This window comes from Neovison vison, chromosome 4 (assembly GCF_020171115.1).
Source record: "Neovison vison isolate M4711 chromosome 4, ASM_NN_V1, whole genome shotgun sequence".
NCBI classification, from domain to species: Eukaryota; Metazoa; Chordata; class Mammalia; order Carnivora; family Mustelidae; genus Neogale; species Neogale vison.
Genome location: NC_058094.1, coordinates 15,630,362 through 15,658,239, shown reverse-complemented (window position 1 = coordinate 15,658,239; position 27,878 = coordinate 15,630,362). Strand labels below are relative to the sequence as shown.

At 40.9% G+C, this 27,878-nt stretch overlaps 1 protein-coding gene across 2 annotated transcripts in view; it reads right to left on the bottom strand.

Moving 5' to 3' along the window:
* The window catches only part of WASHC5 (WASH complex subunit 5), a 59,525-nt gene that overhangs the window by 16,277 nt on the left and 15,370 nt on the right, over window positions 1-27,878 (bottom strand). For both annotated transcript variants that reach the window (XM_044244955.1, XM_044244956.1), the window contains exons 8-21: window positions 26,596-26,709; window positions 24,488-24,659; window positions 19,830-19,957; window positions 17,194-17,323; window positions 14,798-14,910; window positions 13,210-13,376; window positions 13,059-13,134; window positions 11,733-11,843; window positions 10,834-10,974; window positions 9,698-9,778; window positions 4,907-5,008; window positions 3,992-4,171; window positions 2,742-2,866; window positions 227-389 (exon numbers count right to left, since the gene is read on the bottom strand). In XM_044244955.1, the coding sequence (XP_044100890.1) occupies window positions 227-389; window positions 2,742-2,866; window positions 3,992-4,171; window positions 4,907-5,008; window positions 9,698-9,778; window positions 10,834-10,974; window positions 11,733-11,843; window positions 13,059-13,134; window positions 13,210-13,376; window positions 14,798-14,910; window positions 17,194-17,323; window positions 19,830-19,957; window positions 24,488-24,659; window positions 26,596-26,709 (1,803 nt within the window). The remainder of the gene's footprint in view (window positions 1-226; window positions 390-2,741; window positions 2,867-3,991; window positions 4,172-4,906; window positions 5,009-9,697; window positions 9,779-10,833; window positions 10,975-11,732; window positions 11,844-13,058; window positions 13,135-13,209; window positions 13,377-14,797; window positions 14,911-17,193; window positions 17,324-19,829; window positions 19,958-24,487; window positions 24,660-26,595; window positions 26,710-27,878) is intronic.

Sequence of the window (27,878 nt, the reverse complement as noted above, 5' to 3'; positions counted from 1 at the left end):
TCTGAAGAGAGTCTCAACTTCCTCACATGAAACTCCCCAGACCAGTCTACACATAAAGATACTGTGCTGGCCAAAGAAATTCTAGTTTATGCTCGGTTCTTATGTGCCTAAAAAGAAGCATGCATGTGTGTCTGGTGCTGGTAGAGGAAAGCATGAAAGAAAAGCTAAGTGAGCTCGCATCTCTCCCAGGGTGGCAGGAAGCACGCACTGAAGCTGAAAGGCTCACCTGGAGCTCCTTGACAATCATAAAGCACAGAAGCCTGTCTAACCCGTTCAGACCAAAAGTCCCCAAGGTGGTCTGGATTTCTGAGAAGAGGCGACTGCTGGTTACTTCTTGGTGAGTTTTCATATCATACCAAGTGTTCAGCTGGTCAATGTGACAGGTCATTCTAAAAGAAAAGCAAATACTCAGAATCCAAAAGCAGCTCAGAATGAGTTCATCCTGAGGAGATGTGGGACACAACAGGATTTAGGCATCAGATATGAGGAACGATGGTTATGTGAGCTGTTTAATAACCTCTGTATCTAGGCACCCAGTGTATCTCACGGCGAATGCCCAATTACAAGGCAAAATTCCTTCAAAGCTGGCACAGAGGCCTTAAATCATTGTTGAGAGGGTTAAAAATATATGCCCAGATGCCATTCCTGGGGTTTGACTGGGTAGATCTGGAGTGGAAACCCAGCCTTTGATATGCCCCCAAGTTAAGAACCAGGACATCTCTTTGCTGAAATGAGGCATGGGAGGAGAGGCATACATCTGGAAGGAAATGGGAAGAACAAGATTATTTCCAGAACTGAATCCTACTTTTAAACTTTGAAGTGTCCTGCTCCTGTTACCCAGTACTGGCATTCTGAATGTGTCACTTGAGAGGCTCCCAGTGTTGATGAATCAATCAGTAATATGACAAGGAAATTGGAATCCCAATGCTTAGTCCTCTCTATGAGTCTTAACATGGCACTAGATGGAGAGTCTTCTGGAAGGGCTTCAGTGACCCACCCTTGGGTATCAAGAAAGCAGGAGTTATAAAACATTTTGGATCATTTACTCCTTTTGGTCCATGAGTCATAGACAAAACTCACTTGTGCTTGAATTTTTAGAAGAAGTTTACATATGGAGTGTCAAGTTGCCAAACTTTTGAGAGACCAAATAAGCTGGAATTTGAAGGCAGTACAGAAGAGCCATGTCATAGGCCACAGTCGCCAAACTATGGAAAGAACCAAGATGCCCTTCAACGGACAAATGGATAAGGAAGATGTGGTCCATATACACTATGGAGTATTATGCCTCCATCAGAAAGGATGAATACCCAACTTTTGTAGCAACATGGACGGGACTGGAAGAGATTATGCTGAGTGAAATAAGTCAAGCAGAGAGAGCCAATTATCATATGGTTTCACTTATTTGTGGAGCATAACAAATAGCATGGAGGACAAGGGGTGTTAGAGAGGAGAAGGGAGTTGGGGTAAATTGGATAGGGAGGTGGACCACGAGAGACTATGGACTCTGAAAAACAATCTGAGGGGTTTGAAGTGGCGGGGGGGTGGGAGGTTGGGGTACCAGATGGTGGGTATTATAGAGGGCACGGATTGCATGGAGCACTGGGTGTGGTGAAAAAATAATGAATACTGTTTTTCTAAAAATAAATAAATTGGAAAAAAAATTTTAATACAATAAAAAATATTTAATGATGAAATAAATATATGGGTATTTAATAAATCAGTGAAATAATTAAAAAAAAAAAAAAAAAGAAGAGCCATGTCATAAAGACATTCAACTTACACAAATCCAACAACACACTCACTCCTGGACAGAGAGAGAAGGGAAGTCCTCTTTCCCTGGGTAATCCCACCAGCCACACCACTCACTGAGCATGTGCACAGGGCGAAACACCAGAGAGAAAACAGGAGCCTGCTCTTCCCTCAGTTGGGCTTAGTACTGACTGCCTCATCAGAAGCTCAACTGAGAAAAAGGTGGAAAATCAGACATAAAGAGAGAAGTGTGCAAGTCTCTCCCTAAAATATTCTTAATGGCAATTCCATTTTATGTGATGTTCACCCATGTGACTGTATGTGCGCTGTGATCTACTGCATGCAAGCTATGCGGCCTGCCCTTGGATGGCACACTATTTAAGAGTTGGGCCCCTGAGTCCGAGGGCTGGTATGTGTCTGGGGCTACCACTTAGACCCAGAGTTTGGATACGTGACTTGACTTTTCTGTGCCCCAGTTACTTCTCTTTAACATGGGAAGAATAACAACGCCTACCTCAGAGACTGCTGTAATGAGTAAATGAAGGGATGTGTACCACAGGCTGAGAAGCGTGTGCAAGGGCATGGGTGTGTGGGTAATCTTCAAAGGTCAGGATCTGGCAAGTGCAGGACTCAGTGACTGGAATGGGACATTGTGCCACAGTTACACAGGAACAGATGAGCACTTTGTAATCAAAAGTTTTCATATATCAGGGAGTCCACAGGCCCAAGTGAATAGAACATTAGTTGGAAAGCAAGAGGAGCACAAAACTAAAAGGTGCTGAACAGACCTTAGATTTATTTTAATCTCCATTTCCTTGGACTGGGGTCTCAGGCACACTGTGGAGCACACCCAGTCTCAAAAAATGTGACTCTAATAAGCACATTAGAATGGATCCAAATGTGATAAGAACATGGGTGTGATCTGAGGAAAATGTTCAGAGACTTCTATTGTCCACTGTGTTCAAGGCCCAGTGAAATTCAGATATACCTACTTGGGGTCTGTGATCCTCAGGATTTCTCTGCAGAGTCGACCAATAAATGTTACGGACTCATCCACAGGGGTAAACTTTGGTATTGGAATATGTGTAGACTGGTACATACTCTGCCAATCCTGAATCTAGAAACCAAACCAAACCATAAATATTTAGTACAATTAGCCCTTGAACAACACGAGGGCCAGGGCACTGACCCCCACACAGTTGAAAATCCACATGCAACTTCTGATTCCCTTAAAACTTAACTACTAAAAAACAACAAAAACCAAAAAAGGCCCCCAAAACAAAACAACAACAAACTTAGCTACTAATTAATAGCCTACTGTTTACCAGCAAAGCCTTATCAGTAACATAATTAGCACATATTTTGTGTATGTATTATATACTGATTCGTACAATAACTTAAGCTAGAGAAAAGTGTTAAGAAAATCATAAGAGAAAATATATTTTACAGTACCACACTATATCTACCAGAAAAAATCTGTGTGTAAATGGACCCGTATGTTCAAACCTGTGCTGTTCAAGGTCAACTGCACATCTTTGATAAGGTAACTTATTCTTTTTCCATGTAGTTTTACAAATATAATGTTGCATAAATAGTGACAATAAATGCTCCTTGGTTTTGAAGAGTAAACTTAAAACTGCATTAATAGCTCCCAGAAATGCCACATGTAACATTTATAAAAAAAAAATATTTGTGACAAGCGAAGTGACTGAGAAATGAGAAGACAGGAATTTCTGGCTTTCTGTCTTTAAGTTAACATGTATCGATGTAATAATAAAATTCCCAAATATGATAAGGCTGGAAGATACTTAATCTACTAAAATTCCAAATGAATCTTGTGAGTTCCTAATTAAAAACTTATACCTTGTCAACTATTGGCTAAAATTAGACTTCCCTGAAGATACTCTGAAGGTATTTGTGACTATCTAATGCTTACTGATTTTAATAACTATTTCAACTTTCTTCTTGGCATTTCTGAGGCTTGGAGCATGTATTTTATTTTTTAAGATTTATTTATTTATTTTAGAGCGTGAGAGAGAACAAGAGTGGAGGGACAAAGGGAGAGGGAATCTGAAGTAGACTCTATGCTGAGCATGATTTCACCACCCTGAGATGACAACCTGAGCCAAAACCAAGAGTTAGACACTTAACTGACTGCACCACACAGGTGCCCCTTGGGGCATATATTTTAAATGTCAGAGCAACAACCGTAGTCCAGAATTTTCAAAATTTAATTAGATACCTTTGTTCTTAAGAAGTTATTACACTCTTGTTCCACGTTATAATTTATAATACGAGAAACTTCTTCCTGCCAAATCTTCAGACCATAAATGTTGACATAATCCTGTATATACTCAAAAGAGCGATGGAATCCATCCATGGTAGCCCCCAACTCTTTCAGCTTGGGCATCAATTCACTTGACTGTGCAAAAGGGGAAACACAAATCTATTACACTGGAGTCAACCGCTAATATCTACATTAGACTTTAAATGAGACCCCCTACTGGGTGACCACAAAGATAGTGGAAGACAGCTTTGGAAATGCTCATTTCCTGCCTCAACCAGGATGAGTGGTAACTGATGCCAGACATTCAGCAAAGAAGAGGTTTCATTCATTTGGGAAGGAAGCCTCATACAAAAGAATATAAAAAATGAAAGCTGACAGTTTCTCTAACATCATTTGATGAATATATACATATAACCTTTAAATACTTAAAATAGTTTAAATTGAATTTACTGCAGCAAAAAGTAACCTAGATACAAATTCTAGGCCCATTTTTTTTTTCCTTCTGAGAAAAATGAGCATATTCTTTAACAGATCAAGGACCGTAAAAAATTACAGCATTTAGGAACTATATGCTGTAGGGTTAACGAATTCTTTTTAACTTTAAGAGGGAACTCTGAACTGTAGACATCAGTTCAATTCTTAAAATTGGGGATCAACAGGTGAAGGAAAGGACTGGTTTTGGAAAAGATTTTTATATCACACAACAGATTACAATATGGGATCGAAAAGCACGTTGGTCAATTGTGCTGAACATCATGTATTAGGTATCTGTTAGGAGGAAAGGTCTTGTTCATGGTAGTTAGAAATAGTGTGCTCATCCATTCCGCAAGCTGGGCAGAGAGAAAGGACATTCATTTGGTCATCTGGTACCTTGGCTCGGGGGTTGAAGATCAATCCCTTATGAAGAGCAAAAGCAACGCGTTTTACCAGCTCCTTCCTTATTCCATCTTCCAGCAACTGTTTTGGATCCACCTGCGTGCAAATCAGAAAGCAAGACATGGCAGTAAGGAAAAGTTCAGTCGTGAAGAAATCCAAAGGAAAGACAGTTTCCAGAATCTGTGAGGGAGCCCTTTCCAACCCATTTTCTCAATGACTGCAACTTGACTCCTTTCCTGTCCCTTTGATCTTCTGCATCTTGGACAGAATGATGGACCCTGTAACTCTTTAAGACTCAGTTGACTGCAGTAAAATTCATGATAATTTTATGACAGGACATCCCAAAGAGAGGGGGTCTGAAAAGTTTAAATTGCCTCTCATTTTTTAAATCATTTCATTAAAAGTAAAAAGTGCTCTCCCCACCCCAACCCCCACACCAGGAGGAGGGGTGGAATGAAGGACCCGCCCTCGAATTCAGTGCCTGCCTTTCTTCTCCATGTTACCTCAGGGCATCTCCATCCCCAAGAGCAAACTCAAGCCTGCAGTCAGAGCTAATAATTCTCTTTCCTTTCAGCATTCCTGGAATGCCGTTTTGTAATTAGGGAGATAGAGTGGGAAGGCAAATCTGCTATCGAACTCTATAAGCTTATTTTACTGGTTCTTTTTTCTGTAATGAGAAAGCATCTGTTATTCCCTAAAAGACAGTCTCCTGTCAAATCCATAAAACATTAAATAGTTTGAACACAATCCTTTGCATTCCCTGAGTCTTGTCTCTTGTACTTCAAATTCGTAAAATGAACCATTATTTTATTTTTTTTTTATTTTTTTAAGATTTTACTTATTTATTCGACAGAGAGAAGAGACACAGCTAGAGAGGGAAGAACCATTATTTTAAAAAGTCATAAAGACAAATGGATGGGTTCCATCTGGGTTTGATTATATTTAAACTTTAAGAATGACAACTGAGCAAAATACAAAAGCCAGAGAAACATGTTGAGCTACATCATGACTAAGTAATCAGCAAAATCCACACTAGAAAAAATAACAGGTCAAAGGCTGTGGTCTCCTCACCAGTTAAAGGAAAGGAGGAAAAACCTGAAGATTCAAAACGACTGCAAAGATACAACATATGTATGTGTATTTTTTATAAGATTATTTATTTTAGAGAGCGCAAGTGGGGAGGGACAGAGGGAGTGAATCCTCAAGCAGACTCCCTGCTGAGTGTGGAGCCTGACACGGGGCTCAGTCCCACCACCTACGTCATCGGGACCTGAGCTGAAATCAGAGTCAGATGCTTAACTGACTAAGCCACCCAGGCGCCCCTAACATATCTTCTTAAAATGCAGTGTCCAGAGATTTTGGACAATAAAACTCTAAATGGAGAGACCGAGATTAGGTCAGGGCACGTGAGCAGGATTCTGGGGTAGGAGCTAGGAAATGATATTTCTTGACTTCGGTGGTGGTGGTAATAATCTATGAACCTACAGAAGTGGTTCTACAGCTCTCAGTGTATCTGTGCCCTATTTTACAATAACAGATTATAACTAGATATAGTCAGTGAGGGAAAAAAATCAAAGAAGTAAAATGAAGTTTCCAAAGAAATACTCCTCGTAAGAATAGATTTGGTGAGAAAGAGTTAAATGTTTTCATGAAATTAAAGATCTTAAAAGACCCTTCCAATTCTTCCTAAGACTTTCACCTGTCTATGGCATATTCACTGCCTAGAGAAAGCCCCCTTCCCACTGCCCTTTCCTTCACATTTCTATCGCTTCCTCTGAAGTTAACAACAGTTAATTAAGTTTTCATGTGGATCTTCCAGAACTTTCTCTACTAATTTCTCTACATATTGTCCTTAATATATATTTTATAAATCTAAATGGGACTATAATATGTACACACACACACACACACACGCGCACACATAACTATAACTTGCTTCTCCCACTTCAAGTCTTAGAGTTTTAGAAATCTCTCGAGTGCAAATGCTTTTTGAATGGCAGCAGAACAATTTATACTGGGAATGCATCATGATATATTCAGCCATTCTCTAGTGATAAATGTCTAGATGATTTCTGTTCTTTTAAAATTTTTACTTCTTTTTATTTATTATTTTTAAAGATTTTACTTACTAGAGAGAGAGAGAGAGATAACATGAGTCGGGATAGGGGCAGAGGGAGCAGGAGACTCCCTGTTGAGCAGAGAGCCTGGCTTGGGGCTTGATCCCAGGATCCCGAGATTATGATCTGAGCCGAAGGCAGACACCATCCCCCCTTTTTAAAAATTATTCTTTTTTAAGTAGGCTCCATGTCCAGCATGAAGTTCAATGCAGGGCTTGAACTCATCACCCTGAGATCAAGACCTGGCCTGAGATCAAGAGTCAGATGCTTAACCGATTGAGCCACCGAGGCAGCCCTCTATTCTTTTTAAAATAATTTTTTTGGCCACCTCTAACAATGCACATTTATACATACATCTCTGTGTATATCTTACTTGTTTTAAGTCCTATGGATTAAAGTCAACTTATACTTTTTTTTTTTTTTTTTAAAGTAGGCTCCATGTCCAATGAGGGGCTTGAACTCACAACCCTTAGTTCAAGAGCTGCATGCTGTATGGACTATGCCAGCCAGGTGCCCCAACTTATACCCTTTGTAAGTGTCTGAAACAGATACTTAATGTTTTGAGGGTTAAAGACTAGTGGGGGGCTACAGGATCCGTTACAGAAAGCCCTGAATGGTTAGACTGGCAGAGACGGTCTGCTGGGTTGAATGTGGTCAAGATGATATTCCCTCTGTTCTCATCTGAAAGACTGTGGCAAAAGATCTGCAATTTTCTTAAGGAGGTTTTCCTTTGATAATTTCACTAATTATTAGGTTTTATTACATCCTATACTGGTCACTTTGCATGTAAGACACTTAATCTGGTCCAAGGGCTTCTTACCACTTTACGGATTAGTAATTCATTGATAACGCAGAGAGTACGCATGCGGGTTATCCGGGTTATCCGCACGTGATAACCTGCAGTATACTCCCTGCATATCAACTGAATTAAACTGGTTATCAGGCCTAAAGCATGTTCAGTGGATTCTGTTAATATTCTAGGGGCACAATGGGGGGGCAGCTCAGTCGGTTAAGTGCCTTTGGCTCAGGCCATGATCCCGGGTTTCTGAGATCAAGCCCTTCATCAGGCTCTCTACTTAGTGGGGAGACCGCTTCTCCCTTTTCCCGTTCCCTATGCATGCTCTTTCTTGCTGTCTCTCTCCTTCAAATAAAGAAATAAAATCTTAAAAAAAAAAAATCACTGCTTAAAAAAAAAATTCTAGGGCACAATAGTATTTCAACATCCTTCAGAAACCCACACACTAAAGTTCCATTTTTATTTAGGTTCATTTCCTATATTTTCTTGGATTTTAGTAACACAAATGTTGATCTGGCAATTCAGTAGATACATTTTTTTTTTTTTTTAAATCAGTAACATGTAGCATCTACTGATACCAGATAAATGAAAAAGAAGTAAAAGCACCATGAACCCTGTGCATGGGCACATCACTACTCATCATAGGATGACAAATGAGAACAGCATTGAGATAACCCTTTATACTCCTTGGGAGAGCAAAGCTTAGAATGTGGACACCGACAGCTATTGGGTAAATTTTTGTGGGTAGAAATTTCATGAAACAGCCCTTTCAGAAGGCAATCTGGTGGTATTGAGAGAAATTAAGTATATACACATCTTCAAGCTCAGTGACCTGGGGCACCTGGGTGGCTCAGTGGGTTAAAATTTCTGCCTTCGGCACAGGTCATGACCTCAGGGTCCTGGGATCAAGCCCCACATCGGGCTCTCTGCTCAGCAGGGAGCCTGCTTCCCCTTCTTTCTCTGCCTATCTCTCCGCCTACTTGTGATCTCTCTCTGTCAAACAAATAAAATCTTTAAAAAAAAAAACAAACAAAAAACTCAGTGACCCACTCCTGGGGATGCAGATTTCGGAGAAATTCTTGCATGGTGTACAGTAGAGACATGTTCAGATCATGGGAGTGTTGGAGGTGAAAACAGACCATATGGGTGTCTATGTCTCAGGGAATGGTTAAGTGGAATGTAAAATTCTATGCAGAGTAAGAAGTAACCAACTGCCCAACTCACAGCAACATAAATAAATTCCAAAAGCAATAACTAGTGAGAAGAGCTGGAAAGGGAATGGGCTTTAGGGCACAACAGGATGTAGAGAAATCAAACACATACACACATAAAGTAACACCTCGTGCTTAAAATGCAGATACTCACCTTCTTGGGGACAGAAATCAAATATACAGAGTGGGTGCTACTGGGGATGGGAATGACCGTGGGCATGCAGATGAGAAAGAAAAGATGAAGAGAGGAGCTTGCGTGAATGTGTGATGACAATGGCCAGACCATGACAATGGGGTAGGATTATCTCAGCTCTCTGCACCTGAGATGCAGTATAAAAATACTAAAAGGAAAGAAGGGTGGGAGAGAGTGAGCCAGTTGTTTGGTCAAGGGAATCGAACCATTTTGTTTTGTTATTACAAAAACTCAATAAAATGGATTTTTCTTAGATTTAAGTAATTCCTGGGTATGGATGAAAAATCAGGATTATAATGCTCTCTCTTCCTCCATCAGTAAATGAATAGCATGGAGATCAAGAGCTGAATGTGAAACAGCAAGGGACACAAGAGGACCATGTCATTCCCTGTTCCCCATGGGAGAACCACCACAGTAATCCAAAGAAAGAGTCTATGAAGTCACGTGGACCAGCATGAAAGCTATTACCTTGATGATGCCAACCAAAGTTGTCTTCATCATTAAGATGCCTTCAGTAAAAATGGAAATAGCATGAGTGAGCTTGGCAACCTTTAACAAAGAAAAAGAAGTTAATGAAGTACTACAGATGAAAGATCCATAATTTCTACAGGAAGTGAAATTAACTGGCTGATAGTCCAGGAATGAACCAAGACTGCAGAAATGATGTGCCCTGGTCAGAAATGAGGTGCCATGATGGAACTGAGAGACCGCTGTTAGCCATGCTGGGAACGGGGTCAGCAGACATGAGGTCGTTCTTTAAATGCTGACCAATCACCTCCCCTTCTTTGGGCCTCAGTTTCTTATGCATAAAAGGAAGACAGGTTTCCATGAGATGGACGGTCCTTTCCACGTAGAAAAGGCTCATCAAGACCCTAACAAGGTAATCTCCCCTTTCCTGCCTCCCACATTTTCCCCCCAAGCAACACAAGGGGACATTGATAAGGTAGACCAATGCTATATTTTTGAGTGTGAATAAATACATAAATTCAAAGCTTGACTATGCAAATTCCTGATGTAATTTTTGGAGTTGTGTGAGAGAGGATATAAAACTGACACTGGGATGTAATGTGATGGCAGCGAATTCCTATTGTCAGTTTCCCCCTGATTTTCACTCTCACATCTCTGGAGTTCAGGGGGAAGGAAAAGCAGAGGTATTTGGGAAGAACAAACCAAACAACCCTGAGCCTCCTTGACTACTGAGTGGGCTTAAAAGTGTGGCTGGAGGAATTGGTTAATGGAACCCAGATAACTTTGAGCCACTGATCTGATGTACAAAGCGGGAACCTGAATGTGAAAAGTCTTGGCAAACTACACCCCAAAAAGAAGGGCTGATTGGCCAGGACTGTTCGGGAGAAAAGTGACCAGTTGAGCCCCACTTCTTCCAAGGACACTCAAGCTGGCGGGGCTTTAAATAACTCTGGGACCAAGTAACGGATACAGGTATGGCTGCACTAACTTGGCACAAGTGGGTATCACTGAGAGTAGGAAAAAAGAAATCAGAATTGGTCTGGTGGTCCTAGGGATATGGGAGGTGACATGGACCTGGGACACGTCATGGTTTGGGTTTTAAATATCAAAAGACAGAAGTCAGAGGGACACGCCACCTCGTATCGTGGGCCAAGCTGAGCGTAGTCCCTCAGCTTGTCTTTGTCCAGGCGGGTCGGCACTTCAATGATATCATGGGTCTGAAGCTTTATGATCTTTAGGAGAGAAGTAAACATGCTTTCTGGAATGATCTGCAAAACCTTTAGTGAAAGAGGAAAGGAAAAACAGTTGACATCTTTTATTTTGCAGCCGATAAATGCTAGGATGGCAGGAAGACAGTACCAGTGTGTACAAGGAGCCACTTGTCTACAGGAAGGAATGGTAAGGGACTTAAGAGCTATTTTAACATCTGCTCTCAGGTACACAGCTACGTTCCTTCAAATATCAACTGCTCACAGGATATAAAGCTAGGCCTCATATACATGGAGCAAAAAGATGTATCTTTTCCACATTATAAACTCTTCAAAGACTGAGGGTCAGAGGTGTTAGCAGCATGGCTATAGAGCACTCAGTATGTGACACAGGTAAATTCTGAACCCGGGTCTGTTGGGCTCCACGCTGTACCGTAAGTTATTGAAACAAGGACCAAAATTCTTCTGAAACCTTTAAGTTCTAAGGAGGATATGCTGGATCTAGACCAGGCTCTCTTCCCAGCTAGCTCTGTGACGTCGTAGAAACCAATATAATCTCTATTTCAGTTTCTATACCTACAAAATGGGGATTAATACTACCAGAGTTTTAAAAAGGTGTAAAAATTCTTTGGAAGTAAAACACACGTCCATATCCATAGTACCAGTAAGAATAGGTTTATGTCCAGATATTGCAAATTTCTGCAGTTAAGTTAAGAATACAGGAAGGAAACATGGGTATACTTTTTCTAGGGCCCCAAGAGTCCTTTTTGTCTTTAAATAGCAGCTAGTTTGCCAATAAAATAAGATCACTTTGATGCATTTCTTACCTTTCTCACATAGGACACTAATTCACCAGAGTAGTATTGAGACACACTGAGAAGATCAGGACTATTTGCTTGATTAATTCGAAGAAGGGGAAGATCAAGGGCAGAGGCAAGCTGAAAGAAAAGTAGGTATATCTGTTTCTCTATCTCAAAAAGTCCTAGAAATCTCTCTTTCTACAAAGAGTATCATATAACAAAGCTCTTGGATCCTACCCAGGAGAAAGCAACAACCACTGAACTTCATTAAAGTCATTAATGACCATATTAATTTGTCATTAATAAAAAATAATGAGTTATTAATGACATTAATAAGTTAATAAAATTAATGATAAAATGACAACGATACAGTTTTTTAAACACAACAGTCATCGACTATGGCAGTGGTTCTCAAACTGTGGTCCCCGGACCAGCAGCATCAGCATCAACATCAGCTGGGGACTTGTTACAGATGCTGTTCCTTGAGCCCCACCCCAGGTTTACTTAATTAGAAACTTTGGGGGCGAAGCCCAGCCATCTGTGTTGTGACAGGTCTTCCAGGTGATTCTGATGCCCCTCAAGTTTGAGAGCTACTGTGCTACAGAAGTCAGCTGCTCTTGGATGGAAATCACCGGGACAGATGGAACACTGTACTGAATCCAACTGAAGATGTCACAGCATGTACAGTGTGCCATTATTTTATGTACCACTCAGAAAGAAAGAAAACGCTGACAATTGAACTCTGATGTGCTGTCAGTTATAAAATCATCGCCATTTACAGAGATGTTTAAATAGGAAAGTGCACCTAAGGACTGGTGTATAAGGTGACTCTGTCAGAAGACACTGAGTCAATTATTTGCTCATTTATCTCGATTTGAAGTCACCTCGAGAGCAAGGGCCCTCCTTGTGTTGTTCACCACTATTCCCTCATCTTTAGAGGAAACCCTGGTTTGTAGCAGATGCTCAACAAGAATTTTTTAAATGAGTAAGGAAAAGGACTTAATTCACATCTAGAGAAAAAAGGACCTTGATAGAACTTTAAAAATGTATTTTTTTTAGTACCACATTTTTAGTACCTTGGTAGAACTTTAAAAATGTATTTTTTTAACTTAAAAACTATTTTCTGTAAGACATCCAACTTATGTTAACTGAAACTTCAAATATGCATGGCATCTTTTGAAACTGTGCTCTTATGGGAAAACTGCTAACAATTTTTAGTCTTTAAAGAGACTTAAATTACCTGACTCTCTAAAAGAACGAAATCTTGGACTGAATTCATGCATGAGGTAGTCACGAGGACCAGTTCCTCCCTAGTGACTGAGAATGTGATCTAACTAACTATTCTTTGCTTACCTTAAGGAATGTAGCTCTGAGTTTAGTAACCATAGACGGGTTTACCCTTATGCTCTCTTGCATGATGGATGTGAATCTGTTAAAGAGATCAATGGTAAGGAGAATCCATGGTAGCCTTCATCAAGGGGAAATGTTAGGCTGGTCACATTACCTGTCAATTAACTGCCAAGCAAAAGAAAGGTCCCCAACGATCTGCATTGTGATCAGGACCTCCTCTTTAATGTTAATGGTTCGGATCATTTGGTGAAGAAACTTGCGAGTATCAGCAAGAAACTGACAGACTTGCAGATTTGATTCCAACTGGTGAAATTCTTGAACCTGTCACATAAATACATTTAATTAGAAAATTCCAAGTGGCTTTGGTGGTGTTCATTTTTCCCTGAAAACACTTCAAGAAAGGCACGCTACTCACTAAGAATTTCTTGGCAAAATTCCTATTTCAAATGATAACTTTAGAAATGTATAAGCCAAGTCATAATGTAATGCACAGGTTTCTAGAATTAGAAAATGTTCTACTCTTTTTACTGTGTTTGTATATGACATAATGAGTGGATACTTCCATCTTTCATTTTAGTCTCAAGAAACACATATTAGAAAATCCTCTTAATTCTGAAGATTTGCAGGTTTGCTAAAAACAGAGTAAAAGTCACATCACAACCAGGGTGTTGGCATTATTAAGTTCTTTTTGTTGGATCCCGTAAAATAAAATAATGACTCTCCAGCATCCTGAAGTTGTAATGTATATAATTCAAGGTGCCTGGGCCATTGCTGACATAAATAACACAAATGATAAAAAGCTCTGACATTTACCAAGTTGTTTATAGTTGTACTATAAAGTAAAAGATCCAGGAAACAAGCAAAATAGGAACATTACAAGTGGGGAATTGTCGGCTAGGGAAACTGATGCACTAACAATGGAGAACTGTTTTGTGTTGCCATTAACAATGACTAACAGACCTCTCAAAAAAAAAAAACAACCAAAAAAACCCCCAAAAAACCCGAAGCCTGTAAGAAAGTATGCCAAATAAAGTATTACTTCTGTCTCTAAAGAGATATACTTATACCAGTTGAACAGGGTTCCAAGTATGGATGATGTTTTAAATAGCTGATGGTTACTGTTCTCATCCTTTTGTTTATTTTTCATTTTAAACCTAGTTAAGCATACAATTAAAATGTCAGGAGTGGGAAAATATAGTAATTCTTTTTTGAATTTGAGTAGATAATATTTGAGTAGATGAAAAACTATTTCTTTTTTTCTAGAAAAGAAAACATCACTTATAGGCATATGATCATTATACAACTATGGTTATTGGCTGTGTACCCCTCTGTAGTCCCCCACCCCAAACTCTTCCCCAATTTAGAAATGGTGTCTACTGTGTGGTCTTGTTTTAGTTCTTGCTGTCTTACCACAATTTCCCCGGTTTCTATATTGTTTTCATAATTATTTTTCCAAGACTATATGTTTCTGCAAGTGGAAATGTCATCAGTTTTGTCAGCATTCTCTTCATGCTGATCACTTTCTTCTTCTCCCAATTTTAGGACACTGGATATAATATTACAATTTTAGTATATGTGCTGCGGAAGCGAGCACTGGATATAATATTACAATGAGCAGAGTATGCCTTTTGTGTCTTCTGATGAAATATTCTCTCAGATGTATTTCCGGCACCAGATTGCTGGGTGGGTTGGAAACTATGATTCATGATCCAAGCGCCCCCCTTTAAGAAGGGTTTTCTTACCTCCTCCAAAGCTTGTATGAGCTGCACCGTTTTCCTGCCTGCAGCAGTGGAATCATCGTGATTTAAAGACATGATCTGTTTTGAGATCTCTCTGAACCAAGCTTGCAGGTTTTCTACAAACACAGAAACAAGGAGAGACTGCTGAGACCCCAGGATTCCTGTACCTGTGGCTTTGGATCTACTCAGGAACCCCTTACAGATCTAGGTCTTGTTCACAGAGCTCTCGCTGGGTACCTGACATTGCCCTCAGGGATTCTCCACACAAGAACCACCAGAGTGCCTTGGGCATGTGACCTGGGAGAAGAGAGAGAACTTTCTATGTCAGTGGCTCAGTGAACGCAAGTGTGCAACGATGGGCACAGGAGTGGGGAGGAGTCAGGAAGGAAACGAAAGCTGGGATAGAGAGTTCCCGGGGAGGGTGTTCTGGAGAAGTGAGGATGGGTAGAGAGAGAGGCGCAGGGACATTTTGTCCCTAGGTGAGGGGACAGACATGGACAACAGCTTCGGGACAAAAACGATGATGGTACGTCTTGGAGGACGATGAGGGGCAACGTGTCAGGAATGGGAGGGATGATTTGAAGAGCCGAGGGGGTGCCATTTGCTCTCACAAACCAATTTCATACAGCAAAGAAAGGAAGAGGCACCAACATGCTCTGGGGACCCTCAGTGTGGCAGGTAAAGCTCGAAGCTTGTCTCATTGACTCTTCACAACAATTTATGCAGCGAGGAATTAGAAGGCATTTCTCAGATCAGGCAGCTGATGCCCAGAGATGTTCGGATCCCAGGCAGGGTCACACTGTCACTAAATGCCAGAGCCATGCTTTTCTCAATGGTCTGGTCTGATTCAAAGGCTTTGTTCTTTTTAACCCACCAAGTTGGTTCCCTGAAGTTTTTGTTGTTGTTGTTGTTTTATTCATGGGATGATTTCACTTTAATAAAAGCACTTAAGGGCTTCTAAGTTATTTCAAGATTCACACGAGGCATGCTAGTTGTAATTTTAAATTTTTAAGACTGAGGGACAGCTCTGGGCTAGCAGAAAGAGCACAGGGTTTAGGGTCTGAGGTGCCAAGCTCGATCCAGGTTCTAAACCTTTGCTACCTTCACCAAGTGACTACCTTTACAGCTTCAATTTCTTTACACGTAAGACAAGAATACAGCTGTTTATTTCACCGTCTCATAAGGATCAAACGAGAAATGTTTGTGGGAGTATTTCCTAAACTGAAAAATGCTATGTAGCCAGATAAAGCAGACGATTCTTTATCTTTGAAAGACCTTTGAAAGGATGTTGGAATTTATAAGAACCTAAAAGCAATTAGAACAAAAATGAACATGCCTGATTCTCAAAAACTAATCTGGTTAGATTGTTATAGGTAGTTCCTTGTTTTCTAGACACTATCTAGTGACCTGCAAAACATGTTGCCAATTTATATCACATGAATAAAAACACAGCCAACTTTTCCCACTAGGAATAATAAAGTCACTTGAAAATACATTTTAGGCCTACCATTCAGCATCAAATAAATCAACAAAAGCCAAATATAGTAATCACAAGATCATACTGATTAAAAATAATAGTTTTTTTAAACAAAAAGCTATACCATTAAGCTTTCTTCAAACAAAAAAGCTATACTATTCTACTATGTAATTAACTTTATCAGAAATTAATTTCAGAGTTAAAGCATTTAAAAGTTTATCATCTTAAAATTCACAATGGTAGTTTGGGGGAATTTTGAAAGGTTTCTCTCTCTATAAAAATTTAAGTGAGACCATAGCTTTCCTATAGATAAAATTTTCTAAAAGAAGGGGAATATCATTAATAGCATTAAAGTAATGATTAATATCTTTAAGAGTAGGGTTTCAGGAAGTCTGCAGGTCCCCTCTTCTGCCACTAGATGGCAGGCACACCTTAGGGCGGGGGGTGGGGTAATGGGGGAGCAACAAACATGATTAGAAGCTGAGAATCTTGCATACCATCTATGTTAGTAGTTAGTAATATTCTTTAGGGAAGTATCCTGAGAAGATCAGGACAGTTAGGTCCTTTTGTCCCTCCCCACAAATGCATATAAGTTAACACACCAGGGGTGTATAATGTATAAGTTAACACACCCAGGGGTGCATACTCTGGTGAGGGTCGGGAATGAATTATGACTAGGTATAGTATAACAACCCTTCTAACCCAATCACATACTTCCAAAATAAGAAACCTCAAGTCCAGAGAGGCTACGAAGGTTGCCTAAAGGAGCGCAAAGCTAGAGGAAGCTAAAACTAAGCTTTAGATCTTCAATAGCAACCCCCTGGCATACAATGATGACAACGTAAGGACTTTTTACTATGCTGCTTTCCAGTAATTTTTGTGTACACTTCAAGCACACCAATAGTTCCTCTTCAGCAATTACCATTTTTCTCCACTCGGGTTAGGGGTTTCACTCCTGAAAAGACATCAGCAAGCTCCATCATCCGCTCTGAACCCTCCTTCTTGTAATACTCCCATTTGGCTTGCTTTTCTGAAAGCATTTGCTTGAACATCTGTTGAAAGAGACAGAAAAGAAATTACTTAAGAGGAAGTCTAAATTAGGCAGTTTACCAAGAAAACCTGAGTGAAACCCAATTTATTATAAAAATATATGCCTAAAAGTAACATTACCCTGATGTCATCTCTCAAGCCGTCCTCCTTTGAACAAATCGAGGGGCAAAGCTAGACCACTGCTAAGACAGTGGTTCTCAGAGCAAATGAACAGATGCAACTTCTCAGATGCCCACACTCCACCCTTGAAGATTCTGGTTCAGAGGGTCTTGGGTCGACCCAGGAAACAACATTTTTAAAAGACATGAAACTTGGTGACCACTGCTCTAAGTAAAAATTTCCCGGGGTCAGGGAAGGCTGAGCATTATCTTGTCTGATTAGTGGAGAATGAGTTAAATGACTAACACAAGTTCTTTCTTTGTGATCATACAGTAAGTCTATTTATGAACTCATGTCTTTATAAAAATTAAAATCCTATAAAGGGTTGGGTAGAGAAGGAAACTGTATCTCAAGGTTTTTTTTTTTTTTCCATTGAAATAAACTTCAGAAACATATTTAAGGTATGTCACAAATGTACCGGGGTTTATTTATTGAGTTTATTTATTTATCCTAAGGGGTAAATATGAGAGTATACTGATTTTTCTCTTAAATTCTCCATTCCTGTGGTGCCTGGGTGGCTCAGTGGGTTAAGCCTCTGCCTTCAGCTCGGGTCATGATCCTGGGGTCCTGGGATTGAGCCCCGCATTGGGCTCTCTGCTGGGCGGGGAGCCTGCTTCCCCCTTTCCCCTCTGCTGCTTCTCTGCCTACTTGTGATCACTCTCTCTCTGTCAAATAAATAAATAAAATCTTAAAAAAAAAATAAATTCTTCATTCCTCAGCATCAAAATTAATTTTAAAAGATGAAGACTTCATTGCAGATGAAAGGATCAAGACCGGTGGAATTCTGTGGGGCCAGAGGAAAAGGAGTCTCAGTGATCAGGCAGGATGATTCAGCAATGGAAGTAATAGGATGAGGAACTGTCAGAATTATCTCTAGAGTCTGCCCTATCTTTTCGAATGCCCAGGATCAATCAATGCCAGGTGACAAAGCGGCAGTGACTAAAAATAACACTGAGGCCTTCATCACAGACCGCATGGCTTAAAGTCCTTCAAACACTAATTCACAGGTTGAACTCAGAGGCTTCATCTTGCAAGATAGAACTTGGGATAGGAGATGGTCCTTCAGTTAGGAGATATACCTTTATTGGCTTAATCTGTCTCTCTCCCCCACTGTACTGGGAGCTCCTTGATGGTAGGGACATGCCTTGTTCATTTTAGAATTCCTAGCACCTAGCCGGGAACAGCGCAGGTATTCAATAATGATTTGCTATTCAGAGGGAAAACATTAACATTCTTAAAGAGATCAAAAAGGGGTAGTGTTTCTCTGATCTCAAACATGATACCCAGACAAGTCACTGCAAACTGAAAACACCCCACACACGCATTAGCATGATGTTAATAATCAGCATGTACTTTTCCTGAGCTACTAAATGGGGAACACAGTGTCCTCGCATATCTAGAAGATAAACGTCTAGGATACCTCTAACCAGACTGAGACAAGACGAAGATCAGTTCCAAATGGACATTAACATCCATGGCTAGTTCCGGGTCCACCTGATCCAAACCCCCAAAGTTACTGGTTCCAGAACTTAGGCATTTCTGGGTATCTGCCACTTTTATTATGCCCACAGAGGCTTGTTATTTTAGCCCTAAGACTGACTAACCTCAGAATTTCCTTCAGGAAACCTGAAATCCTTAAAATCCGTAAGTTAACCTTGCTTAATTGCAAATCCTCCATCCTACTTAAAGGCCCTTTCTAGCAGGTTCTCATGGCTTTTCCGATGGCGACTGAAATCCTGCCAGGCCTGGGCAGGCTCCTGCCCACCTTTCAACCTCATCTCGTATCACTTTCTCTCATTCTCTCCCCTCTAGCCAACTGGTCTTTCTGGTCCTTGAACCCATCATGCTGTTTCCTACCCAAGACGACCTGGGTGTATTCTGCCCCCTCTCTGGCATGGTCTCCAGAATGCTCCCAATCTTTGTCTTAGCTAACTGACAGGTTCCTTTTTCGGGTCCCTTCAGAAGCTCTCGCTTCTCTTCTCAGGGAAGTTGGGGATAGCATCTTTGATTTTAGGTCCTCTGACAACTATATTCCTTTCCTTTAGAGCACATTTCTCAGTTCGTATTTACATTTTTATTAGTGCATTTCTCAGATTACTTGTTTGTATTCCTCATTAGATGGCCACCTCCAACTCTTGTACAGTTTCCCCCATCCCTGTCTCCCCAACGGCAGTAGGCACTGAATGCCTGTTATATGTTCAGTCTTGTCCTTTTAGTGTAAGAACTATCGCAGACAGCTAGAATCTTAGCCTGAGCCAGAGACGCAGTTACAGAACCCTAATCCTTTTAAAAATAGTTTTAAGCATAAAAACACTAAGATGTCGATGATTATTTATTCAAGGGTTTTACCTCTTTGAGTATAAACTCAAACTGTGCAGTGTCCAACAGCAACTGAAAGAGGATCTTGGGATTGTACCTAGAGTCCGTTAGAATCTGGTCCTTGATTTGACGAAGGCGTTTGTTGTTTGGGTCACAGGCTAGAGAAGGGAAGAAAAGAGTTCCTAATTTATTAAATGTGTAGAAAACATGAGCCATAAGGGGGAATTCTTAAAAAACTTTCCTTTACTTTCATTCATTTTAAGCATATGAAAATAAGCAAAACATAAACCATGTACAAATACACACGGAAAATTACACACGGAAAATTATAGTGTATCTATGCCACGAGTAAGTACAACTGAACTTTTAAAATATAACAGTTGGATCTGGCAAGGAATGTCATTCATGATATATTATAGAAGGAGAACAAGCGGCAGAAAAGCATTCCAGATTTTGCAGGCGTTCTCAGATTGATTCATTACTGACTCTCCAGTACCGACAGGCAGAGCCTTCAGACGCCATTCCGTCAGTGGGCAGCCTCCTGATGTCCTGTTTGCAGCTGCTTTTGCTTTAGGCATTGCTCTCTGGCATTCAGGGAGGATGCTCTCGGTTTTTTGAGACTGCTCTCCTCAGAAAGGCCTACTTGCAAGGTTGGCACATCTGGGAACTCAGATTTCGGGAGATGCTACCACTCAAGCACTAGTAAGAGTGGCCGCTATGCCCAAACTATTTGTACAGTGTGTTTTATGATGGCCACCTGCTTTCCCTCTAGGAGTCTGGAATTTTGATACATGCCAGGCAGACGCTGCCTGTGATCAGCCCCAAATAAAAACCCTGGACATGGAGTTTCCAAGGAACTTCCCTGATGGGCAACACTTTACACATGCTGTTCCAATGCATTGCTGGGGACAGGGGTGCAGTTAAACGCATCCTGTGCGGCTCCACCAAGAGAGGACCTCTGGAAGCTTGTGCCTGGTTCCCTCCAGACTTCACCCCATGCGCCTTTTCCCTTTTCTGATTTTGCCTTCTATCCTTTTGCTGCAATAAATCACAGCCACTAGTGCTAATACATGCTGTGTCTTCTAGGAAGTGATCATAGCTACGGTGGGCTTGGGGGTCCCTGACACCAAGGGGAAGCAGGTTTACCCACACAAAGATATGGCACCTCCAAACAGGAAGAACCAGACCTGGGAGTGTTGTTCCTTGTAAAGACCCAAGGGCATGGCAGGCACTCGAAGCTTCCTGAACTATCTACCACCAAGGCCCAGAGAGATTCTGGCAACTAGGCCAAGGTGACAAAATTAGGCAGGGATGGACCCAGGGGCAAAATATCTAATATCCTGATTCCCTGCTCAGCCTCTCAACTCCCAACCAAAACTATTTCAAATAAAATAAGCAATTTGTTAAAGGTATATAGAATTTTTAAAAAAATACTGATATTTGCTGAAATTAGTTTGTGGGGCCAATTATTTATTTAGGAAAAAATAAGAAAATATGGTAAGGTACAAATAGTTACAAGTCAAGGCTAAATGGACTATAAATAGTCAAAATAAAAAATTTAGGGCAATGAACACTGTCAGAAAATTCACATTTGATAAGGTTCAAAGTCACTGTCAGAAAATTCACATTTGATAAGGTTCAAAGTCACTGTCAGAAAATTCACATTTGATAAGGTTCAAAGTCCCTGGTTGTTGCTCTGGTGTCACACGGCTTTCTTATTTTCTTAGCCCCTCAGTGGTATCACAGGATGTCTAATGTATACAGAAGGACTGTGTTGTGTATGTCAGGGGTGTTTTCTGGTGTCTCCGTTCTGGTGAAGCCTGCAGATGGCCATTTTTTATACTGATTTCTAAGTCAATCCATCAGGAGTAGACTCATGACAACCTGGAGAAGGGCTCAGTTTTCATGGGAAACCTCAGAGTAGGATTATTATGCATTCGTCACAACTATCTAGGAAGAGCTATATTGGAACCAGTGACACTGACAGCACAGAGACAATTTTTTCAGCTTCGTATCTGCCTAACAAAATCAAATAGACCAAACTGACAAAGAGTTCCATTTGTTTTGTATTAATTCTGCTTTAATAAGAAACCACCTGAGGCGAATTTGCTTTCATTTTCAGATAGAGAACATCGCCCTGCATTAATAATTAATTCCTTGGTAGAAATCAGGGATGGTTCCAGCATTCTCAGAGGCTGATCCCATCTCTGACATCTGACACGCAAGAATGCAGACTGAGAGAATTGAGGCAACAGATCTTAGAAGCATGATACCCTCAGAGTCAGACTTCAGGAGCTGGGCAGCCCTGCCTGCCGGGGTTGGCTCTGAGCGTGTTTCTTCAGAAGCTTCAAGACACTGGGGAGGCATCCAAAGCCTGGGTGAGATGTCTCCAGCGGATCAACAGGAGGGAATATAAAGAATACACATTCCTTCCTACACATGACGACTGGAACCACCATAAAAGCTAAATAAGCAGTTACTTTCCCCACACATGACTCATCATCAGATAGGTAAATCATTTGTTTCTGGTAAATGATGACCTTACGCAATCAGGTCAGACAACTGCCAGGCACAAAAATGGAAAACAGATGTGCCTGAAGATAAACGCACATAATAGTGTTTGTTGTCCCTGCAAGGGTGCAAATCCCGGAGACTCCCTGGCTCCCAGACTGGAGTCTTGGAGGTCAGGCACCGTCGTGGGGAAGGCGACAAGGAGGCTGAGTCACTGGAAACCCACTGTTGGTTTTATGACAGAATATAACAAGGACCCGAGTTGTTTACATGCTTGAGCATGTAAGACTGGTAAAGAAGATTCAATACTGAGTCAGTATAGCAAAATCCTCAAATTCGAACTGGAGTTTATATAAAAAAGAAATGTGACTAACACCAGACCCATTATATGATTCAGCGTCAGCCATGGTATTCGTGCTGTGAGTAAACTGTAAACTGGAGAGAGATGTAGGCAAAAAGAGTAAAATGGAAAAAAACAAAAAACAAATAAGTGGAAAGTAGCACTTTTGAGAAAGGTTTTGGAGCTGGAGATTTCTAGTGTGAAGAGAGAAGGCTGAGGAGAAAGTCCACGTATTTTCAGAGGTACAAAGGATGAAGAAATCCACCTGCTGTCTTCACTGCTGGAACCAGATGGGCGCTGGAGGGAAGAACATCTTTCCAGGGGAGGGTGTGGGCTACGGGCGGCTGTGTTACCATGGAGGCTGCAGAATCATGGGCAGGATTTTTAGAGACACAACCTCATCCCAAAGCACAACCGTTGAAAGCAGTGCCTGTCTCAGGGTCAGTCTGAAGCGAAGTTTGTTGATGAAAAACAAAAAGCAGGAGGCTTTACAGGGCTGCTGAATGACACGCCTGAGAGCGGAAGCGCACGCGCTCCAGGTGAGTGAGATCGTGAGTTCATTAACATCAATCCAGCTTGTACTAAGTATGAGGAATTGTGTCCGCTCTCAACTAGCTCAGGTGAGTCCAACCTACTTATTTTTCCATTAAACCAGGGTTTTGTTTTGTTTTTTAAAGTCAAAGTCATGGGCCCCGTGGAAGCATTTCCTACAATCTGTGAAGCAACTGAACTTGAAGGCCCGTTGTGTCTCTAAGAGGACTGTGCACCAGAAAAGGTTAAGACCCAGTCTACCTTTATTAGGCACTCTGGTTTAGCCTGTTCATCAACTTTGTGGGTCCATGTTTTTCTGTACTTCCCAAAGTATACCTTCTTCTCTATCATTTCTCCAGTCTAGAACTTTTAACTTCAAAATCCAAGGTTGGAGGAGGGGGAGGTTGGGCAGTCTGCTCCTGTATCCTGTGTGGATCCTTTCCCGACCACCTTTACTTTTCTATGTCAACAAGCAACTTTCTCTCCTGCTCTGGACTCAAATCCCAAACCCCACCATGTGTTTTGCACATCTGACCCTTACGTACTGGATTAGCTCTTGTATTAGTTTCCTGCTGTAACTGATCACTACAAACTTAATGGCTTAAGAAGACACAAATGTATTCTCTTATCCCGGAGATGAGAAATCTGAAATGGGTCCCACTGGGGTAAAATCAAGGAGTCAAGAGATCTGTGTTCCTTCTGGAGGCTCCGGGGGAAATCCTGTTTTCTTTCCTTTTTCTGCATTTGAGGCCACCTGTATTCCCTGGCTCGAGGCTCCATTCCACCTTTAAAATCAGCAGTGGCTGCTGAGCCTTTGCATGATGCCACTTCTCTAGTTCTGACTCTTCTGCTTTCCTCTTGCCCATTCAAGGACCCTTGGGTAGATTACCCCGGACCCACTGGGATAATCCCAGATAATTGAACCTGACAAAGGGACTATTCAGGTGGGCTGTTACCTTGTCCAAGTAGACACAAAAATAACTAACTTAAAAAGCAACTTGATTCTCAGGGTGCCTGGGTGACTCAGTTGGCTGAGTGTCTAACTCTTGGTTTTAGCTCAGGTCATGATCTCACGGGTCATGAGACTGAGCCCCTGTCAGGATCTGTGTTGAGGGGGGAGTGTGCTGGAAAGTCTCTCTCTCTTCTTCTCCTTCTTCCCCTCCCCCACATGCTCTCCCTCCCTAAAATAAAAAAAACAATTTGATTCTCTGCCAAAGACTAAACCATTTTTGCAACATGGAGCATATCTTAATTCTGAAGGCCGTTTCGTGCAGCCATGCGGACGGGCACACCTTTTGCACATTACCTGAGTCGGCCGTGTGCAGCATCAGCCATCGGATGGCGACATTGCAGTCTCTCAGGCAGTTCAGAAGCCTCGGGATATTGTCCAGAACCATCTCCTCCCTCAAATAACCTTCTTTCAGGAACTGCTGGACTTGAGCATGCACTCTTTCACTGACAGTGGCGTATCTGCTTGACTTTTTAAAATGAGAAACAAAACAACTCGATTTACATTTTCAAAAAGAGAAAATGCTTTTCCTCGAAAACAAATCACATGCAGATGAACCCCTGGACAAATAATCACATTTCTATAGGAGATGAGTAACATATGGACCATAGTTGGTAAGGCTCCAAGACAAGTGGTTTATTGAACATTTTTGAAAAGGATGTTGGACTCAGAACCAAGGGAATCCTAAATCCTACCTCTGGCTATGATAAGATACTGGTGTGACTTTGGATTGAACCTCTCCCTCCTGGTTTCTGCAAATGTCAACTGGAGAACCGGGAACAAGTGGTTCTGGGGGCCCCTTCTATCCTTAACTTGGATGGAAAAGAAACATAAAGGCAGTAGCTCAACTGCCTATTCTTCCCATAATTACTGACCAAGAAGGCAGAGCAGAAACTTCTACAGGAGAAGAGACTTCTACAGGCAGATGAAAGCACAACGAAAATATGCCTCAGCAGGTGAAAAGTGAATTTTCAAACCAGCCTTTTGGAAATCTGGTCATTCTGCTTTCCCTGAAGCAAGAGTGAAATGTTCAACATCAGCCTAGTCGGGTTAGTTTCAAACTATCACCAGGTGCTTCACTGGAGGACTCTGAATATCTTCTTAAAATGGCACCAAGGAGAAAATCCAATTTTGGAAAGTAATTCTAGGGATGAAAAATTAATGCTCTGATACCAGTAAGTATTGGAAGCACTGCTTTCTCTACTACATTTCCAGGAGACATGCCAACGTTGAAATTATTTTGTGCATTATTGATGGAATTCAATTTATTTGAATAAAACATGCTGACATTCTTTGAGTCAATATCATTTTAACTGTGCTGGAAACTCAAAAACTTAGCCCAGGCTGAGGAAGGTAACTGTTTAGAAATGTCAAGGATACTAATCAACAAAGAGATTTTTATTGCTCTGTTTACTTAGGAATTTCCTTCTCCCTTATGTTCTTTTAAATTTTTAAAATTAATTATTTATTTAAAATAAATTAATTAACATAGAATGTATTATTAGTTTCAGAGGTAGGGTTCAGTGATCCATCAGTCTTACATAATTTAGTACCTAGTGCTCATTATATCACATGTCCTCCTTAATGTCCATCACCCTGTTACAGATGAATGGATAAAGAAGATGTGAGAGAGATGTACACACACACACACACACACACACACACAGATACACAATGGAATACTACTCAACCACCAAAAACACGAAATCTTGCCATGTGCAACGACGTGGATGGAACTAGAGGGCATTATGCTAAGTGAAATTAAGTCAATCAGAGAAAAACAATTATCATGAGTTCTCACTCATATGTGGAATTTAAGGGGAAGGGAGGGAAAAATAAGACAAAATCCCAGAGGGATTTAAGTGAATAAATCATAGAAAACAAACTGAGGGTAACTGCCTTGTGTTCTCATCAAAGAGACAGAATATAACCATTTAAACTTTAAGGAGATGAAATGCGTCTAGTTTTGTTGCTTCTTTGACACATCAGAGAGGACAAATTTAAATTACAGTGACAGGACATATTGTGTACATTTAGTTACCATCCTCAGTATTCATCCTACTAATGAAAAATTAAAACTCCAGCTACCGGTGAAAGCCGTTCTGTCCTCAAGGACACGGACTTTATCAAGAATAAGCAAAGCCAACTGGGGTCATGTGACATACTGATTTGTCTTAGGATGTTGCATCTTGAACCTAAGTCTCCCACTTACATATACTATGCAAGTTAAAAATCTATAACTACCTATTTTATTAGGATGTGCAAAATCCCCCTTTTGTTGATCTCTGTACTTAAAATGTCTATGTGGACATTTGTCAAATGTCCGTGGGAACTCTCCTCCTTTCCTACCCCCAGAGCAGGCTTGCAGCTGTTACGAGAATCCCTCTGCACTGGCCAGCACCTACCTGTTCTCTGACGTTTGAAAGGTCCAGGGTATTGTTTAAAGCAGTTTTTGCAGCTTTATACGGTTCCCAAGCATCTGCTAGATTAACCGTGATCCCCATGTAAATACTAATTACCTGCAAGAGGACACATTCATTCAGTATATTAAACACTTGCTCACTTGGAGGCCAAGTTACCGAAGATACTGCCTCCTCCTTCCGGTTCAAACACCACTGCAATGGAAACCCACGATTTGCCAAATAGAAAGTGAGCGTTCTGTCTCAGCGACACTCTGGAACAAGGGCGACAAGAGCTACTCGTGGGAAAATGACGAAATCAAGGTTGACAGAAAAGTAGACTAGAGCAGTGGTCTCCTCAAACGTTTTCACCTCTGCCTTTATGCAACTAACACTTACTGAAAACTCCAAAAGCCCGAAGGACCTTTTTTTTTTTTTTTTTTTAAATGGGGTCGTATCTATTGATACTTATCATATTACACATTACAGCTGAGACACTTCAAAAACTATTTAATTCACTTCAAAAAACAAGAAACCCACTACATGCTAACATAAAATGTTTTTCATTAAAAGAACAAAACCAAAAATGACTAAAGGTTTCCCAAAAAAGTTTTGTGAGCAGGGTGGTGTCACTTTTCCATTTTTTCGAGTCTCTAGAACGTCCAGCCTAACTGAACACGGCCGGACTCGCACTCGGCTCTCAGTCAGGGTCCTGAGGTTGACCCTCTCGGGGCCTCTGGAAGGGCAAAGTGCCCTTGGGAAAGGATGAGAGGAGAAGGCTCGGACCACTGTGGTGTTATCACAAACACAGTTTCACCTCACTGAGTCCTGGAACGAGCCTGGGGGACTCCTAGGGCTCCCCAGTTCATGTGAGAATCTCTCGACTAAAGGAAGCAAAGCATTATTTTTGTGGTTCTTAACTCACCTACTCCAGTCTGTAAAAAATTGGGATTATTTGTCACTATTTTTGCTGTAAGTTGCCGGAGAAATCCTGTGGTCGTGGGGATCCTCTCTTTTTGGTGGGAGTGGCTAAGCAGGGAGGTCGGGTCCCCAGTTTCATTTCTGTAACAGTCACAGCTCGTTGCACTTCTTTTTCTTCTTGAGTCAGATTTGGTATTTATATATTTTTAAGAAAATTTTCTATTTCTTCAGAGTTTTCAAATATATTGGCACAAAGTTGTTTAGAAGTTTTCTTATACTTTTAAAAGCTCTTTATTTTATCTTAGGTTTGTTTTTTCAATTTTAACATATTTAAACTTGTCTTCTCTCTTTCTTCCTCTCTGGTCAGT